Consider the following 20,652-nt stretch of genomic DNA (forward strand, 5'->3'; position numbering starts at 1 on the left):
CTATCACTGTGGCATCCAGATGATATTTTAAATTTAGACTTTGTTTGTTTTATGAATACATTCGGGTATACTGAAAGATTTTTATCCCAATCGAGGAAAAGGACATCATTTCACCAATCTGGTGTCTTCCATTTGCAGTTACTTGACTGCAACCAGGTATTGCTTCTCTCGGCAGAATTTTCATTGGTTAAAATAACTTTGCACGATCAATTGAAAAAAAAAAACTATACTCACCCAAATGTGTATAATAGTGTGAAATATTTGAGTCATATTACAGAATTTATCGTATATTTCAATTGTTAGCCAGAGAGGGTGAAATTTATTTGAAAGTTGTGTATAGGTTCAAACACCTCCTTGAACAGATAGTTCAACTTGTATCCAATGTAAATGATTTGCATCCATTCTGACACTAAAAGGTTGACACTTCCAGACAGGCAACTGTATCTGAGTTCCTAATTTTTTTTCTTCTGGCTATTCTGGGAACATTTGGAGCTTTCATTGTCTCATGACGTATCACTTGGGGGATTTAGAGCTCATTCGGCTTCAGGTCATGTTTTCTTTCGTAATGTTTTTGCAGCTTGCACCTATGTACTGAAATGATATTTGTTTTTCTCATATCTTCTTTCCCTTTGCTGTCAGTTTCTTCTGCTCCCCTTCTTTGCTTGTCAACTTTCACTCCTCTGTTCACTCTCATTCTTTTAACACTCTCCCTTGCCTATATACACCCCCACATTTTTTCCACTACTTCATTAAAGTTAAAACAAATGGGCTGCCACAAGTTGAGAAACATGATGGCGGAAAATTGCAGAGTCAGCTTCAACGTAGACTTGTAAAATAATGACGCTGACTACCACTACACCGATCAGGGACAGGACTGTGAGTTGTCACCATAATGGGGTTGATGAAGGAGTGAGATACAAAGTTAAATGAGGGGGCAAAGGGAGTTAGTTAAAGGCAGAAATCAAGAGAAAATACAATGAATGGGCAATGCTTGAGGATGAGATGTCTCTGCCCCCTTAAGTGTTTTGCGTAAGCAGTTTGGAAGTACCTGAACGGAGGCCGAGCAGTATTTTGGGAACAGGTATGAGCATATCTGCCCTCCTTTCCTTTCCCAATTGGGGAAACCAGACAGACCTTGTTAAAAGTGCGGACATCCCAATCAATATAGTTGTTCCAGTGGAGCATCCAGCTGTCAGGGACTCTACACAGATAGGCACGGCTTAGCAATTTGCAGACATAAACAAGGGCCTAATTGTTTGGGACCTGGAGGTTTGTAGTGAGGAAAACAAAGATGAAGTATTGTGAAGAGTTAGAAGCCATTTCAACTCTCGTTTAGGAAATGAGAGTTAGTTGAAACTTTCTTTGATGAGTGTTGTTATTGTGAACAGCAGGGGTGTGGAGTATTAGGGCTCTGAAACAAAGGGAATTAGAGCCAAGGTAGTGAATGCCGTAGTGATAGGCTTCTCAGTTTTCTACTTCCTGCTCTTGGGGCACACTATATATTCACAGCTTGAATTGGTAATTTCCCATTTATGATTTTCAGCGAAATCTTTGAGTTTCATCCTGCACAGGAAATTTGATTGTACTAATTGTCGGCCGTTACTCAAGCCTTTTCCTAATTATCTATTCAGTTTGTTTCCAAAAGGCCATGCCAAAAGTTGGAGTGGTAAAGTGTGACACAGGGTTCAAAGGGATTGTCGGAAATAACAAATAATGATCACAACCTCACTTGACCCACACTGACCCCTTTGTTGTACGTTACTTGTCTTTCTACCTCACCTTTGCAAGGACAATCAAGGATGTTGAAATCACATCATTTATTCATTCAGTTATGCTTTACCGTCTCCAGCACCTCATTTTCTTCTTCCCCCATTACTATATGCTCATCTCCACAGAGGCCAATATAATCTTCATGGAGTCATGGCCAGAAAGGAGACGCAACTCAGCGTGGTTAGGATTCTTGCCAATCTTGATTTGGTTCTGGGCAATAACTAAAGTTTGCCTTTTTGCAGACAAAAGGCAGCAGGCCACCATAGACTACAAATGTCGTGTCCTACTGTGTAGGTGATGAATTAGCTTTTTAATGCTGATGGCCATACCAGCCCCTCTATCGAAACACTGTCTGTACATATTTTATACATCTAGGGGGGCTTTGAAAAACTTTTGGGGCAAGAAACTAGTCAGCCTTCATTTTTATTCATTGCATTATGAATGGCTGTCCAGAGGGGGGAATGTGTATGTGTGAAAAAAATGTTACTCCTCTGCTAACATTTGAACATTTTAACCCTAAGGCTCAAAGTCCCTGAATGAGAGCACGAATACAAGACCTGAGTTCCTTTTTTTCATTTCACGAACTTGCATTCATCAGGAAGACCCATCAAAATATTGACACAATATGCTTGCTCGCCACCTTGTTTTAACTTTGACTAGTCCATTCTAATCAGAGCTATCCTCCCTCTAAAGAGACACCATGAATTTTTTATCTTGGCGTCTCTTTGTAAGGCGAGGGTCGATTTGTCCTTGTTCTTTATTTACTCTGGAGAACGAGCCAATCCTTTGAGGTAGAAATTAAACAGTAGCTCTATTGTGTTTGTCTATAAGAAATTCCATTGGTTTCCAAACTCAGTGAGTCTCCATGGAATTCTTTGCTCATGTAGCCCCATTTTATGTTCAAACTTAGTTTATGGCATTCAACAGTCTGATTATGACCTTGTTGTGCCACCAAACACATCAGTATCTAAATTCAAAATTACCCATATGTGTAGACACCTACCCGCTCTCATTTTAAAGTCGCTGTGCACTCACATACATCTTATTCAAGTTTGACTTCACAACTATTTAGTATGTCCATATGTATTATAAGTGTAATCATAAGCTCCAAATTTTATTATGAAATGTTGAATCCAGTTGAAACAAGTCTGGGCAAAACAAACCTTATGTCAACATGAACATGTATAAATGGGAACTGACAGCAATCAGATGGTTGGTTTTGCTTAATAGAAGCCAAATGGACTTATCACAACCTCTTCTTTGTCGTACATGACATCATACTCCCACATGTGAATAACTCGTTTTCTTGATTTAGGCATCTATTTTAAGCGTGTTTCGATGAAAAATGTAATGATCTTAGTGTTTCAATACACAATTAGCCAATTTTCATGCCTCACTAAATATTACCATTGACTTTTGCACATCAAAATGTTTGTTTTCTGCAAGTTGCATTTTTCCCCACCTGTTTCAAAGTATGACACAAATACTATAATATTTTTTTCTGATTTAGCAATTTTTCAGAAACTCGGAAACAGGTCAAATCATTTTAAACCATTATTTCCATGACGGCATTTTTTTTAGAGGCCCAATTTAATGAGGGATTTAACCTTGCTTTAGACAATTTTTTAACCCTCTCGTTTCATTCATTTTCAAAACTGCTTGTCCTCAATAGTAACACGGTGCCGCTGGTTTCACATGTGATCAAATGTGGCAAGTTTACAAACCTGTGCACCAGAATCTGTCTTCCATTATGCTCAACTGGGCCCAGGTTTCTGTTTTGTCGGTCTGAACTGCTGTCAGATATTTGGCAGGACTGTGGACATGACTTGTACCAGACCTTTAGGATTCGGACTATCAGGGTCTCAAGCTGAACTGCTTTTTAACAGTGCATTCACAGCCATTCTTGTAAGGGTTACTCAGCCTTCTGAGATAAAACAAAAATAGTGGAGTTGTTTGGCCTTTACCAAACAAATCAACATTAAGAAAATTCTCAAATCTTTGTCAACGCCCTCTTATCTTTTCAAAATCAAAGCACTATCTCTGCTTTTGTTCAGTCACTAATAATTTTGGAATGTCTTAAAAGGGGGGCTTTCCACTTACCGGTTTATAGAAATCTATAAATCTGACTCATTTAAAGCCAGACAAGTAATGAAGGCCTCATGCACAAATCTTCTATCCAAATTGCTATATTAAACATTTACCCTCAAATGCATTTACTAGTTGACAAATGCACTACACATTGGCCGAGAGTGCTTACTTAAAGGAGGTTACCTTACTGATTCCCACATGGGGATGCTCTACAAACAAGGCTCTATCAAAATATTACAAATACTAATATTGCAAAATTTGAAATATGTCAATATCAATAGCATATGCACAGCTGTTTCCACTACATGGGTACATATTTCTTAACATAACATGTAAAACACTTCAATTTGATTTTAAATTGTATCTCTTTCAATAAATGTGGTTTAAGTCAGCCTTATCTAACACAAAATATGCATTTTTACTGAACAGTAGTCTTTGCAACTACTATTCTATGCAAACACAATTAAAAATACAATGACAAACAAGTTGGTAAGCCACTCAGTCAAAATGCAATTCTTAAGCATTGCTCAGCAATGAGAGGGAGGCTAACGTGATATGCAACTTTGTCTTTATGTATCTGATTATCAATTTAGAAACATGTTCTCCCTTTTCCTTCCTAGAACATAAACTGCTGTTACATTAGTCAGCTTTATGACAACTTTTACTGTAGCACCCATCCAGGATATGTCCGCTGCTAAATTTAGATTTTACGTGATGGTAGAGTGCATCTACATGAGAAGGCATCTTAAGAGAACTATAATAATTCAAAGAGAGAGGTTGCCTACGAGCAGAGGTCAGATCAGAAAGAAGGCGCCTGTCACCTTGTAAGAAGAAAGACGTGCAGTTTTTACATACCAGCCCTTGATAAGTCTTTTTGCTTCCATCCATCTCTCTTTCCATATTGTAAACTCTGAGAGCATCACATTACCTATCAGAACACATTAGGCCACACTCAGATCTATATGCAGCATATTTCAAGTTAAAATAGGGAGAAAATATAAGTGTAGGCCTCACTCCAGATAGCTACGGCTCTGCTCCCGGATGCGTTATTTGGGATCTGCTGTATCATGTGTCTTTCCTTCAGACTTGGCTGCAGATTTTGAAGGACTATATACACTCCGGGATCAAAATAAAAAAGCCGTCGGAGACATTTACCAGAGACCCTTCTTACTTTGGTTTAAAGCTTATCGTTGCCAAGCAACAAAATATCACTGAGTGCACTTTTACTTCGTGATAAAATCGTAAAGAATCGGCTGACTCATCGTTTACAAAGCAATTCTGTGCAAGACGACGCCAGCCTGTGCCACACAGAAACGAGGATATTTTTTCTAATAACCTTCACATCTTAACATGATTAGCTTTGGACTGCAAATAACGAGCCTCAGATATTTAATGCATACCCCGGAACCATTTGTTAATATTCACATATTTAACATATGAAGAGGCCTGTTATAGTTAACGAAGTAGAAAGAAATAGACCAAAATGTTGCCCAGTCTTGGAGGTCACCAACACTTTTTTCTTACTCTTTAATTATGGATAGCCAATTAACTTTTTTCCCCTCTATTGTCGGATATATATATATATTTTTCTTGTAACATTTGTAGCATTCTCTCATATATGATTCTACTTTCAACAACATTTCTTCAATGTGATACAGCCACACAAATTAAATTAAATTTTGTTTCATTTTCCAAATAGTAATCACTGCCTCATAATAAAATGTGATCCAAGTGGCTCCTTGTTAATGTCAAACTCAGAGAACATTCAAAACACCCAAACCAATGTCCAAAGGTTTAAAAGAAAAGCTTTTATTAATCAGTCTTTCATCCTAATTGTTTCATTTTCCAAAATCTTATTCTCTGCATTATAATAAAACATTCATGTGATCCAAGTGGTTCCACATTAATGTCAAACTTAGTGAAAGTTCAAAACACCCAAACCCCTGTCCAAAAGTTTGAAAGAAAAGCCTCTATTATTCATTGTTGAAATGTACTGTAAGCCCCCATAGACATCCCTGACACACACATAAACACACATTTAACGCATGGTTATTGGCATAATGGATCTTGAAAGTCAATAAAGTTCTGTTTTTGATGAAGGTTTGAACATTAGTAAAAAGCAGACATTTGAACTTGGATTACTTGCTGGTTTTGGTATAAAATTACTTAGAATCAATCGGTATTCCGGTATAAAAAGTGCTTAAGATCACAATGCCGAATTTATAGCCACATTTCTTGTTAAACATCTGCTCAATGCATTCCATTCATGATCTAAAGGTTGTCTACACTGTTTATTGATATGAAATGAGACCTTTTCCCTCATCAGTAAACTATTTTTTGGTCATCCTCAAGACAAAGTAAAAGAATGAGGGAGTGTACTTCTAGTCTGGAATGTGGTAGTACATTATAAAGGATCATTTTGAGGACAGGAATTTGAATATAAATATGCCATATTCCATGTCTTCACACTTTGAGATATAATCACTCCGACTATAAGCATCACTAATATCCTATGATCCTCAACATGTTGATTATTGCTATCGCTCTGTTAATTGCTTTTTTGGTTATCATTGACCAAGATATCCCAATATTGTAGTGATAGCTTGGCTTACAAGTCCCCACAACTTTTTATGATTTAGTCACAGAACAAATTAAGTGAATTTCACACTATTTATTTGTATTCCTCAACAGTCAAATTTAGCTAATGTAGTAGTCTTACACCTTCTCGGAAGCCAAAAAATTCTGGTGTATGGTCTAAAGTCCGTAATTTAGGTTGCATCTTATCAGTGTCAGACGCTTTCCGAATTATTCCCCCCCATCATTATGTTATCTGAATTAAAACAACAAGGAACGAGACTAGCAATTTTTACACCAAAAGCTTTTGGGATGGTTAGAAAACACTTTGTCTAGGGCGTTGGTAACAACGAATGACTCTGTGCTCAACATGTGTGTGAGTGTTTATACATTATTTCCTCTGGAAAGTGTCACGCTTGCGGGTGGGCAGGGTTTGGTTCTGGGTGGGTTATGGCTAACCCCTCAAGGTCTCCGGGGTTACTGTGCCTCTGCTCTTTGTCAGCTTCTCCCAGTGTTCCTCCCTCTCGCTGATTTTCTGACTGGCACAGAGCTGATGTGTCCAGAAAGAATGAATGGGGTGATGTTTCGAGAAATTTTGAACATTGAATGCAACCAAGGACAAATTTCACACTCGGAGAAATAAAATATAAAAATTAAATAATGAACGTATTTTACTTCATATTGAAATGGAATATTAGTTCTTCTCTCTATCCATTGTTTAACTTAAGTCGATGCTGTATTTGCATGTCTATAGGTGAATGAAGAGACAGTGGAGAGGCTGGTGGTCCAGTACCCTCACATTGTGTTCAGTACGGTGATGCAGGACTGCAAGAGGACCCTGGAGAGAGCTTATCAGATGGGCTGGAGCCCCAATGCTTCGAACGCCTCGTAGCTGAGACTGATTTGTACACATACACGTAATTATGCCCACACACACACACGCACACCTACACAAGTATGAACAAAAGGACCATTTTTATTGCAAATATTTACACAAGTGCACCCTATTTTCAGATGAGTCATATTTGATTTTCATTTTCTTTTCATACATGCATATTAACACCACACAAAAGCACACACTAGCGACTCTTCCATTAATCAGTTCATTGACAAAAAAAAACTTATCATGTGTCATCATCAAGTCAAAAAGCAACTCCAATATAGTTGAATCCCTTAAACTTGACTGCGTGGGATTGCTCACCGGGCTGAAAAAATTACCAAACCCTTACCAGCCACGGATGCTATCAGATGGAAAAGATGGCAAGATAAACAGAAAAACAGAGTTTTACAAAAAAAATCATCTTGCGTGGAGATTAACATTTACCAATGTGTTTACTTCTCCAAGGCGACGCCTAGTCCAATGGCGGGCAGTCTAAATCGAGCAAGCATAGACATCAACCACAACAATGTCCTCCTGCGGCTCAGAGCTGCTGAGAATTAAGCAGTCGCTTAGGGTTTTTTCGACAAATGTATGATTTTTATCTTGACTTTCCTGCTTGTGCAGTATCGCGTGAAGGGATTTGTGGATTTCTGAATGTTTAGATCGCTGTCGAGGCTAAATGTAAGCGTTGCCCTGGTGCAGCACATGCAAGATTGGGTTCTGGCCTACTCCTACTTCCCTCCCAGGCGATTCAATAGCAAGAAAACCACATTGATTGTTTCTTCAAAAGTGTATGATTAGATTGAGATTGGCATTTGAGTGAGTGACTGTTTTAAAAATTTTCAAATTAGACCAACCCAATGCATGCCGTATGAACAATGCTTGGATAAAAGCAATGTAATATTTTAATGAGCACATTGGCATCTCCAAATTAATTTGCATGACCCCGTTTGGATTTAAAATTTGGAGCTAATGGAAATAGATCCACTTCTGTTCAAGTGTAAACATAACATGTATTATCTCTGCAGGCAGTATTATGTGTTCTTAAAGCAGTTAACTTGGGGCACACAGCAGAAAATGAGTTTAGTTTTCAGAATTTATTGGCTCTTAATTGTGCCTTGAGGCTATTGAAACAAAATTATGTAGCTAGTTGAGATGCTGTCTTAACAGTTTGACTCCCCATAGAAGAACAACAAAACAGTTACAGAAATTTAACTCGGTAGTCAGTCGGCTAAATATGCCACACCCAAATCACTGACAGTATAAGGGGTTCATCCGCCTTGCTTTCTATACTCACTTAGTGTCACTTTTAATGTGAGTGTGAATGGTCTCCTCTGGATATTTTCAGTTTCGGGGGGGAAGGAATCCCGCTCAACATTTACTTGGAACGAAATTGAATCAATGAACTATGGTGTAGCCTGACTCTAGCCAACTTGAGCTGGGAGAAATCACCAATGCCCCAACTCAGAACAATTGCCCAAGTTAATTAGTTATTTTATTTAAATGAGGGTAACCTTATCTTGGGCTCTTCAGAGTACAAGGTAAAGACAACCCAAACCACACTTCTCGGTGCATAATTCTCTAAATGCTCGCTCAGCCCAAATCTGGTATCCTTCATCCCTTAAGTATTTTTTGTGTGATACCAAATAAAAACTTTGGTCTAATTATGGTTTGTAGTAGTTCACAAGTTCCGTTATATAGACCAAAAGCACCAAAACAAAATGCCTTAATACTAAACCCTTCCTCAAGTTGATCAGAAATTATAAAATAACTGCTTATCCTATTCTAGTTAATCAAATATCTTATCTCCTTAATTTTGTAACCTTGTGTACGGGTCATTCGTAAACACGGCATTTACTTATTAGCGTTATATCGTTCTTGAGCATACTTAACATTAGCTATGTAGCATTTCAGTGAGCGATTTCCTCTTGGCAATAGAGGAAACAAGGTTAATAGTTGAGAGTGGATTACTTTTCATCAAACAATTATAGTGTGGAGATGAGCGTGCAGACAAGTAGAGCATTTTTCTTTGGCCTCACCCCCCTCACGAACCATTTCTGCAGCTACAACAATAGATTCTTTTTTCAGTGTATAATCATGTACAGTATATTATAGTTTGAATGCAGCAACACTTTGTTCAGTATAAGCAGATTACACGCAACTAAAACATTGATTTTCCTCATCAGGATTTGTAGATTTAGCAGACGCAGACCTGCTCCGCTGTTGGTTTTTGTCCTTTTGTAATCTCCATCCGCACTTTCTCTTTTACTAGATGTTGACATACTTGATTCTTGATTTGTTAAGGCAAGCGTAAATGACTGGATTTGCATAAAGATGAATAAAACACTACAATTTCAAGCTTCTCCCACCCATTCCTGTTCTTTCTTTTACTTGCGTGAAATTAAGGTGGCACAGAATATCTAAAATAACAGAAAGGGTCTTTTCCTCTCATTTTTCATGAAAAAGGAGACAGCTCTTGACTGCAGCCGTCCTTGACTCATTGTTACTTCAATTAGATTTTCAGACAATAATGAGCTTAATGGTCGAAACTGGAACATTAGGATTCAGCAAGGAGGGCTTGTGTTAGCAGATAAAATGCAAATGAGCACACCAACATGTTGCCTTTCAAATTCAAAGGTTGCCAAATGTAGAAATTTGGCTCAACAAATGTTATTTGCTACACAAATATAAGACATTTTTTTTATGTCTGTGCCTTCACAGCATTAACCAGTTGTTAATGCTGTGAAGGCACAACAAAAACAAGCAGTATATCCAATATTCAGTCAAATGCCTTCAAATGGTCTTTTCTGAGTCACTGACAGTGCCACAGTTCATAACACACAATGATAAAACAGATTGATTTGATGTTGTGCAATTAAATTACCGTATTTACTCCCATATAAGCCGCAATATTAAAATTGCCTTAAATTGTTTGAATTTTACAATTTCTCGTGTACAAGCCACCCCCCTGATTGCCAATTACAAGTACTAATGTGTTACTTTGAAGGGAAAATCTTAAGAAAAATCATCATGGTATGTCTGAAGTACTGTATGAATCTAAAGCATATTAGGGTCAATATTATAAGTTAATATACCTTGGTAAGATGGCTGTGGTGTGGAAATAAATGACCGTACCGGGGGCAGTGGCTTGCGTCGTGACGTCACGGCGCCGTCACATTGTATCAAGGCGGCGTCAACTTGCAGTTTTGTGCATGTCGTGTTAATGCGCATATAACCCGTAACCTTGATTCAGTCATCATTTTATCTTAGTTACCCCCCAAACATGGAAATTATGAGAACTTTAGGTCTGAGTGGTAATGGACTAATGACACTCTTATACTGGAAGACGGAAAGTCAGTGGCAGCCAGGGTCAAATATGTTTCCCCGTGTTAAAGAGGGTTTAATTTTGCTTCTGCAGAGAGAAAGAAAAACTCAATGGCTTGTACATTCATTAGTTGTGACAAGCCAAGACATGAATAATCTGGCCTTTGGCTTTGGCTCCTCATCTGTTTAAGGCCTTCTTCTTACACCATGACAGGGTTTTTTAATGTCTCTGGCACAAATGAGCGGATCTCCTTGCGCCACATTCCCATTTCTCTCTTGGGTAAATTATGAAACTCGGTGAATTTTAATGCTGCCAATTAGCCCCTGTGCAAATGTGAGTGTATGCCATCGATTCCCTTGCTGATTGAGGTGAATTCCGTCAATGCTTCTGGCTGCTTGGACTTCTGCAATATTCATCAAGGTGGAAGGAGGTGTCCGGCGTCTTGAGAGACCTCTGCAATGGAGGAGACGATGCATTGTGCGGCAGCATTTCAAGCGGGAGTGGTGATTAAGCTTTGTAAATATACATGGGCATGTTGCATTTTTAATAAGGAACTGACACTGACCGTTTAGGAAACAGCACATCAGGGTGGACCTGAGAGAACGTTGGATCTTTTTCCTTTAGTTCAAGGGAGAATAAATCTGTGCTGACAGTGTTTTTTTCCTGCAGATACTTTAAAATACAGAATGCCACAGATTCATGGCATGCCTCTGAAGTTGGAATTATTTGATCCTAACCCCTCCCAAAATTTTGCGTTCACCAAAAACAAATGTATTCTGATCACACAACCAATTTGGGGAGAGCAAGCCACTACATTTTCTTTTTTATTTGATCCGTCCCAAGTGCGCCAATGCATCCAGTATATGATTTGGCTTAAATCACGGTACATCACACCAGCAAAACTGCCTTGGGAGAAGCCAACAACAATGAGTCGAAAGGAGTTTTCTCTGAAGTTATATGGCGTGACTGCTTTCTGTGACGGCCCTTAGATCATTCAAGAGCTGCAACATTGCCTTACAAAATAGACAAGACATAATGGTATTCTTTGTTTCTTGGATTTCTAAAATGTTTACGTAAGTGGAAAAGTCCTCCACACTCACTCTCACATGTCTCAAACACTTTTGTCCGCAAATAGTTGAGTAGCCCAAGGTGCTGGAAGGCATGAGACTCCATCTTCCCAATAAAAGAAGCCAGTTGCGCACATTAGTCTTTCCCACATAAGTTTCAGCCAGAATGCTTATGTTTCTTTCTTGTGTGATTACATCTATACGCATCTGTTTTTCTTCCATACCTTGTTGCCCCTCGTTACGTTAGTTGTCCCATCGGTCGACTGCGGAGGGTCCGATTTGTGGAGACTTCCCTTCATTCTCGTCACTCCACACTGACTCAACTTTCCTTTGGCAACTCCCAGCCTTCCTTCCATTGCTTCACCCTTGCCCCCTCCCAACATAAATTCCTCATTTCTCTTGGAAATTGTCAATCACTTTTTGTGTGGGGGTGAGTCTTACCTCACTCTTCCAATAGCCTCAACATTGTATAAAAGGAAAAATATTTCCCACCCATCATCATAAACTGTTCTCACCCCACTCCCTGGGGCACAATGAGGTATTTTGGCTTTGTGGGACTCTCCGTCCTGCACATTGACTCTTGTTGTTTCTGAATTGAGCGAAGTGCAGTGTGGAATAGTGAAGATGTTAATGGGTTGACTTTGTAAGTGACACTGCAAAAGTCAACCCAGAGAAGATATTCAGGACTCTAAAGAAATGTGCTGTTCCTTAGGGGTAGGGTTAAAATACATCAGATGGTTGGATTTTGGAGAATGGAAGTTTGGAAATGACTTTGCCTCCCGGTAGCTCCATGTGGAAATTGAACTAGAACATGACAGAAGGAGGCCTGGTTTGCCTCCGCACCGGAGGCTGCAACTAAAGAAGTGCCCCGATCCATCCTTGTGAAGGCCAAAATAAATTAGATTTGTTAATCCACTCAATTTTTAACATCCTTTCAATAATCTTTGCCGACTGCAGAGAGTGTGAGAATGTGGCCATAAGGATAATGAAGGTCCTGTTATTCTTCACACTGCACATTTCCTCGCTCATTGTCTTTCTCTCTAAAGGGAGTTAATTGCTGCGTTTAGGGTGGAGCTCGGACTAGCTTCTTGAAGGCAGAGGTTAATTAAGAACTGACGAAGAGAAGGATGTCCACACTTTTACATTTGCATTGTGGCAAAATTGTGGAAATCCCGACTTTTGGGACAGAAAGACAAACGATATCTTTCCAAGCAGCCTCATTTCCATGCAAGCTTCACCATCAATATGCAGATGTGTTGGGCAAATGACATTTAAAAGTAGTTAATTGTGCAAATCTTTGTTTTAGAAAGGAAAGGTCGATTCTAGGGAGTATTTCATCATCTAACAAACCTCCTCCCTCAGACCTCCCCCTTTCTTATTCATATCTGCAGGGGGGATGTTAACCCATTTTCGCCGCTGATCGCCATCACTTTTTAAAGTGCTTCATGAATATGCATATGCACAAACTGTTTGGGAAATGAAAATGAATCTTCAGGCCAACAGGAGATGACTCAAGAAATACCACATAACCATGCTCCATTGTTTGCAAATTCCTGACTTCATCAGTTTTTTGTAAATTGCAAGGAATGTCTTGGGATGGCTTCTCCCCAACAATTCTATAAACATGGAGTCTATCACATTTGTTTGAAATTAAGTGCTGACAACACTTTTGGAGTGTGAATTTACTCAAGGAAATTGGATAAATGCTGAATAGATGTGTTGAATGTAGTTTTTGTCGATTTTTTATATGTAGCTTTCCAACAGGAAATGCAACAAAAAGTACATTTAGGATTCAGGAGGTGCACAGATTGGATGTTTTACACCTGCCTTCCCCGAAATAGCCTTAATGTCTTCATAATTGCACCATTTCATCACTTCCCCTCTAGCTTAATGGCATTAAAGGGAACTCGTTTTGGGATCACAATATACCCAAGCAGCAATGTGAGCATTGGAAAATTTAAATCTGATCATATTTCCATAATCAGTTTTGTTTTTTAGCCTAAGAAAAACATGTTTTTTTTCATTTGTTTTTTTATACAACTGCCAAAAAAAACAGTTTATTCCTACATCAAAAGAAGATGGAAATGATTTTTCTTGCATTGGATAAAAATAACTTGTCCCAATAAATAGATTATGCAGTACTTTGACAAATGACTTTAATGCATTCTTCATTAAAACACGTTAATCAATTTACTATTATGGCAATCTAATCCGTTTTCTCCATTGAAAAATGGTCTGATAAGCATATGAGTTTTTAATGTATTTTTTAGGAACATGGGCCATTTACTGGGGCAGCTGGATGACTTGTTCTAAATGAACGTCCGCTTCATGTTTTTTTTATTTTAATTTATTTTGTAATCATATCTCTATATGTTTGTACATATGCTCAGTGATTGACTGACATCAATCAAGGGTCTACATTTGACTTCCTTTTGCCTGAAGTCAGCAGGGATAGACCAGAACTCACCGAGGCAGAGCAAGCGGTAAAGAAAATGACTGGCTGGATGTCTTTAATTTGTCTCAGACGTTAATAATCCCAATCCTTTTCCCTCAAGGACACAAGTGTTTGACATATATGTTCGCTGGAAAAACATGACGCACATTTATTGAACATATAATCTCGCTGACGACTCTTTGTCTGCTCCTTGAATCTTACATCCTCCGTGTGGTTTTCATCAATTAAAACAATCCTTGCCTGTTCAAGAGCTACAGATGGTCAGGTCGAGACCCGAGCGGCGTCGGGGTCTCCCAGCCAACTGCTCTGACATGTCAGACATGCTGGTATGCCTCGTCACTCCCCACTTCCCCAGCGTAACAAAGGTCGGGCCGACTCCCCTCCGGAGCGACAGGCCCAAGTGGCTTGCCGCGACGCGAGGCGTGACGGGGCTCCAGCCTCAAGGCCAAACGCGCGCCTCCCACCCACCCCAGTGGACCTCCTTTCAAAGGCAAGCTGGCCTCCCCCTTTCCTTCCTCTCTCCGGTCCCACTGTCTGTTTAATCCCCCCTCAATTCCATCTCTCACCACTCCAAGCATCCAATCGACCCAGGCTCCTTGCTTTCACAACAATCATTTTGCCTCCCAGAATTCCCTGCTCCTTTTCTATCACCAAACGCTCACAACTCACCACCTCTCTGGACACCCCCAAACACCTACCTCGGTTACCAGGGTTGTGTATTTCACGGCCTGCTGGCTGGACAGGATTTGCGTGATTTCCCTAGGCGGGGTTTGAAGGTTAGGCAGAAGCCCCTGTTGGAAATGTGCTCAATGTCACTATATGAAAATCTGAGTGTAAACATTAAACAGACTGATCTTTAAATATTGGGACATAGACACAATTCGTATTCATTTGGCTCAAAACACTAATGCATATTGAAACTTTTAGAGCAATCCACATGTGAACATGCCATTGTTTCATTATACACAAGAAGTTTAATTTTTATTTATGATCAATGACTTGTGTTCACGCCAGACTTGTTGGGCAGAATTGTGTGAAGTTGTCTTAGTAAATGCTTAAAAGACTGAGTGATTGGTACATTTATAGCACTCTTTCATATGAATTCATGGTTTGCTGGCTATTGTTTTAGTTTAAGGCCAACTATTATGAGCAAGAAAACATTTTTTATGTTATTGCTTACTTAACAAAAAAAAAGTTATTTTCAAAATAGGTCAGCCCTCCTTTGCAAAGTAACGTCATTATGTATGAGTTCTTCATTTCGTTCTGAAAATAACTGTAAATGATTTGCATTCCTGTTCCCTTTCAAACTCATGGTGGTGCTTCCACAACAGTGGCCATGAAATCTTGAGGTAAAAACTAACTTTATTTACACTAAGAACATGCATGGCTGCTTTTCAGAGAAGCCCTCCTTCACCCACATTTAGTCCCACGCGTTCACACCTCTGGGTGCCAAGGTTCCCCCGCTGTTGTTCACAGAACATTCTTATACTTTGCCGGCCTGGTGTTAATTGCCTCAGTCAGGGTCACTTCCACCAAAGGTACATAGGAATGTGCTGGTGCTTTTCTTTTCTCTCTGTCCTCCTGTACCAAGCCGGGGGGAGTTAAAGGAACAGCCTTCCAGTCAAAAGCTCCATTTTCCCAGAGCGACAAGGCACAGAAATAGCTCAGGGGGTACTTTTGTGGAAGCCTATGTTTTCTTTCAATGTTGCAGTCCCCCTTGCTCAATAGAAAAGTCATTATGTTCACGGTATTGTTCATTAAGTAATACCGCTTACATGTATGCATGCCATGTCAGACTGCAGCGTTGGGCTACGTGACATCCAAGCAACACATTCTTCTTCCTCTTGTCTGATGGTTTCCATTTAGAACTGGAAAGCACATCATCAAAAGAATGCAAGGCTCTTTTCTCCAAGCCAGACATGCTCAACAATACACTGGCACAGTGTCCAAGGCCGCACATTGTTACATGCGTGACAAACATTGGGACGACTCGTCTGCATGTCCCACCATTGTAAAACATTGAAAAGGAAAAAAAGTATATAAAGAGAATTAATGTGGTGTTTTAAGCACTGACGGCTTGTCTCCTCCTAGCCCTTTTTTGAATTTTTAAATATCCATTGGTTTGTCTAATCGGGTTTGATAACCAACAACAATAGGGACCTTTCGACCATTTGAGGGTATTATTTTCCTTTTGTCTTGAAGCTGTTTTTATTTTCCCTGTTTCTTGGTCCGTCCATAATACTACTTTTATTTGGTTCTTACATTAGTTTAAGGCAGGTGTGGCCAAGTCCGGTCCTCGAGAGCCCCTATCCAGTCTGTTTTCCATATCTCCCTCCTCTACTACACCTGAATCAAATGATCAACTCGTCAGCAAGCTGTCCAAAAGCTTCATACCGATCCCGATTATTTGAATCAGGTGTGTTGATGGAGGGGGACATGGAAAACAGACTGGATTGGGGCTCTCGAGTACCAGAGTACCTGGTTTAAGGGTAAGGCCACAGATGGTTATTCATTTATTTTTTTGTCTGCAGAATACAGGTCACACTTTTATTTGAAAGACATTAAAAAATAACTCATTACAAATTATTGACACCAAACGATGCATTTATTTTATGTGAATCTTTTACAACACATGCAAATAATACAAATAGTAACTGAGGAGCACTTTACCAAACCAAGTAATATTCCACCGCTTTGGTATTGATATAAAAAAAAAAAACTCTCAAGTCATTAAAGTACCATTATCTAATTGACCTGATGGTTTTGCTTGGCAGGTGATGTTCATGTGGAATGTTTATGGTAACTTCTTTAAATGGAGAGTCACGAAATGCTTCCACGAGAGAAGATAAATTCATCCCATCTGGCTGTCATTCACCAGCTCATTATTTTAACTATATGGAACTTTACGGATCTGTTATCTTGGCTGGCTTGTCTTCGATGTTTCCAGAATAGGTTTTTTTGGCATTTCACCTCAATTTTAACCAATTAATCATCAGATGAGACAGGTCAGTGCAGGTCAATGCTTGAGGATGATAAAGCTTGGTTCTTTGGAAGAAGGTAATTGGCTCTGGTGGTGGTTAGTGAAAAGTGGATTTCTCTGTAGCTCAGGCAAAGGGTGATGCGACAAAACATGTTAAACCCTCAACTGAGTTACCAAAACAAACAAATAAACAAAAGAAAATAATTGATATCAGACTTTGTTGGGCATTCAAAACAATCTAAATTACAATAAACTGTTAATAAATATTGAGAACATTATTGTGAGGGCAACAAATTATAACAGTTACACATATGACTAGAAGGAGATCATTACAGATCAAACAAGTAATTCAGCTTGATTGATTGTATTAAGTAGCACAAATGTATCACCTTTTAAAGACTATAGGTTACTTTCCAAGGGACATTTCCTGAAAATCAAGCCAATGTAGAGAACCACAATTAATCAGCACAGCTTACTCAGACACCTTGATTCAGGACTCCATTCATCAGCCTGTTTGTCCAGTAGCATCAATAGACCTCTGGCTGCTGGTTAATCCAGATGCTTAAATGTCCACACAAGCAAACCTCTCTTCTGATCACTGCATGTATTCATGTCACTCCATTCTCATCACATTATAAGTCTGCTTCTGTGAATGTAATGTTTGCACGGCATGTTCTGAGGGGAAGATGTTTTTTGTCTTCCATTTTAGAAATCATAGTCATGCCACGTATTTGTGTAACTAAATAATTTACAATAATTTATATTATACTTAATTCGCTATCACGGCAATATTTCTTTTTTTGCCTTGCTTTGGATGCGAGCCTTACCCTACATGTTTTCCACATGAGATTAAAGTTCCAGCAACCTTGTAAACTTGAACAGGATAAGCATAATTGAAAATTAACCAGCCATTCATTCCCTTTTCACTTAAATTTAATTTAAATGTTACATTTATTCATCCCTAAGTAAGTTCAAATATTTAAACATTAACCACCAAATGCTGTTTTATTTTCACTGGAAAGCAAGTCGGGTTTTCTATATTTGTCTGTTCTTCTTTACAATCTTGAGGACTGACCTTTGATGGCCAAACGTTTGAGGTTGTGGCCATGGTTCGTTCTCCTCCTGATTCCAGGGCTCTCTCGGCCCTTCATTCCACCCACAAGCTGGCTCTCACCTCATGCCGTCTCACCCGCAACCTCACTGGCGCTTTTTTTCTCCCTTCTTTTCCTCAATACAAAGATCTGCCTGACCTCCCGACAAGCTTGCAGGAAAACAAATCTCTCTCCTTGATGACAGGAGTGACTTTTTCTCTCTTTCCGAGTGATGAAAGGGGAAGTGTATTGACTTTGACGGTGTGCAACAGAAAACATCAGAGGTGGTGTGCTCAAAGCTGATGGAAGTAAAAGCAGATCAATAGTTTTCATATTCTGTCACACTGCACTGCCTTCGACTGGGATCTCTCTTGTGCTATTCCAAAATGTGTTATTTTAATTAAGGTGACAAGGCGGTCTTGCTTCCATCCAATACATTACTCACTTTCCTCGCTGCTCATGCCTGATAGATGAACTAAGTGGCTTCATCCACTAAATAATGGCACGAAAAGAAGCTGTCTCCAGCAGAGTGACACCGAGAGATCGACACATCTGCCGCAGTGCATGTTTCACAATAGGACAGGATGATGCTAGAGAGGCATTTGACCGTAGAAGTGGCAGACGTAAAAGTGCTCTCTGCCCACAGCGCAGTTAGGTTGAAGTTTCGCCAGGTTAAAAGTGATACTCCTCTTTTCAAAGCTCTAATGAGTTTCATCGCTCAAACTTTGCTGCAGACTGACTCACCCGCTCTTTTTGAACATCTCAAGTGACACTCAGAGCCAAACACTCTAAAATACCCTTCACAAGGTTACGCAGGAGGAGGCCTGTGTATGAACGAGCCCCAATGCATCCATTCCACTTAATGTGATTTCATGTTCCACTCGGCCACACGCTGGTCAGGACCCCCAGTGTCAACCCGATACTGCTAGATGTTCCACAATGATTTTTGTTAGCCGTAAAGGACAATAGCACCAATAAAAGCTCACAATCATGATCATCAAGTTCATCGCTACCATCACACTCGTTATCATGTCCATCGTTGCCATCATTGTGGAATGAGTGCCAGGTGGTGACACTATCAGAATGACAAAATGGAAGGTTTTTCCTCATGCAGATAACCTCTTTTTTGCAATACGCTGCAGGAAAATGTATCCAAAGAAAATGTGTGTAAGTACGAATACCAAATAAATAAGACTTAAAACATTTACGGAAGTGAAAGTACTGCTACATATATGAAATTTGAGTGCTAAATAGTTGATCATTTAACAACTATACAGAAGATTTGTGTCTCTTTGTAATGAAATAAATAGTACTTTATTCTTTAATTATGTAAAGGTTGTATTGTGCATTGTATGGTATACCTTGCAATGAGTCTGGAATTTTATGTTCTATCTTCTTTTTTTTCTTCTGTACTTGAGGGACATTTGGAGATGCAACATTTACATTCCTGCTTTACAACTCTCAGTCCCTTCTTGTATTAACCCTTGTGACCTCCCACAATGGCTTTCTGCTACTCTCATCTGTGCATGTGGAGGTTGTCTGTCTCCTCCGAGAGGCGAGGAAAGTGCAAAAGATAGCTGTGATTGAACCTTCGTGTTTGCTGCACGCACACATCGATGTACCTACGCAAAGAAATTTTGGGGGCGACACATCTTAATCCTTGTCGGGGCTGATTCATTAATGCAGCCTCACAGAAAAGGCCTGATCCAATGTTGAGCTCAGCACACATGCCTAAATTGACTGTATACATCTGCCGTCGCCTTCCACCCCGTCTTTTGCTCAGTGACATTCTCGTCAATATGTTTGTTTTTGCAGCATGCGAAGAAACCACAAAGAATGTTTGATTAAAAGCCCCTATCGATAGATTGGAGGCAACAGGAACAAATTTCACCTGTCAGGAGCTACAGTTTGCTCAGTAGAAGACACATAAAGTCCAGTTTTGTCATACAATAGCGTTGTGCCCGGGTGCGGACAGTACCACAATCTTCTAATGGCAGATTGATGTTGGCCTAGAGTTACTAATTGTCATCGCATCCATATCCATGCTAGTTTTAGTGAGTTTTTTTTTTCTTGCGGGGAGAGGTTTTATTACTGCATGTTTCAGAGCTTGGAGAGAAGTCAGATTAAGTCAATGACCCTTGACAGCTATTTTTACTGACTCATGAACCTTTTCATTTTGATACGTCATCAATGTCAAGTATAACGAGGCAAAGCGCTACAGCAATTACTTTTATTACACAATTTCACTAGTTATGGATCCGTGTGAGCCTCTATAATTGATTTTTTTGAATATTCTTTCACAAGATTCAGTTATTTAATGGTGGCAGTGGGACATGAAGATCAATATAAAATATTCCGTCATCATTATGCTTCAAATCTTAGTCTTTGTTGTTGACTATTTAAAAAAGCTAATATACATATG

General features: G+C 39.4%; 1 protein-coding gene across 1 annotated transcript in view; it reads left to right on the forward strand.

Annotated features, from left to right (window-relative positions):
* The window catches only part of LOC144195914 (F-box/LRR-repeat protein 17-like), a 140,284-nt gene extending 130,609 nt beyond the window's left edge, over positions 1 to 9,675 (forward strand). Inside the window, exon 11 of the mRNA XM_077715794.1 lies at positions 7,187 to 9,675. Within this exon, the coding sequence (XP_077571920.1) occupies positions 7,187 to 7,324 (138 nt within the window). The 3' untranslated portion in view covers positions 7,325 to 9,675. The remainder of the gene's footprint in view (positions 1 to 7,186) is intronic.
* The last annotated feature ends 10,977 nt before the right edge of the window (positions 9,676 to 20,652 follow it).

The sequence above is a fragment of the Stigmatopora nigra genome, chromosome 4 (genome assembly GCF_051989575.1).
Source record: "Stigmatopora nigra isolate UIUO_SnigA chromosome 4, RoL_Snig_1.1, whole genome shotgun sequence".
NCBI lineage: Eukaryota > Metazoa > Chordata > Actinopteri > Syngnathiformes > Syngnathidae > Stigmatopora > Stigmatopora nigra.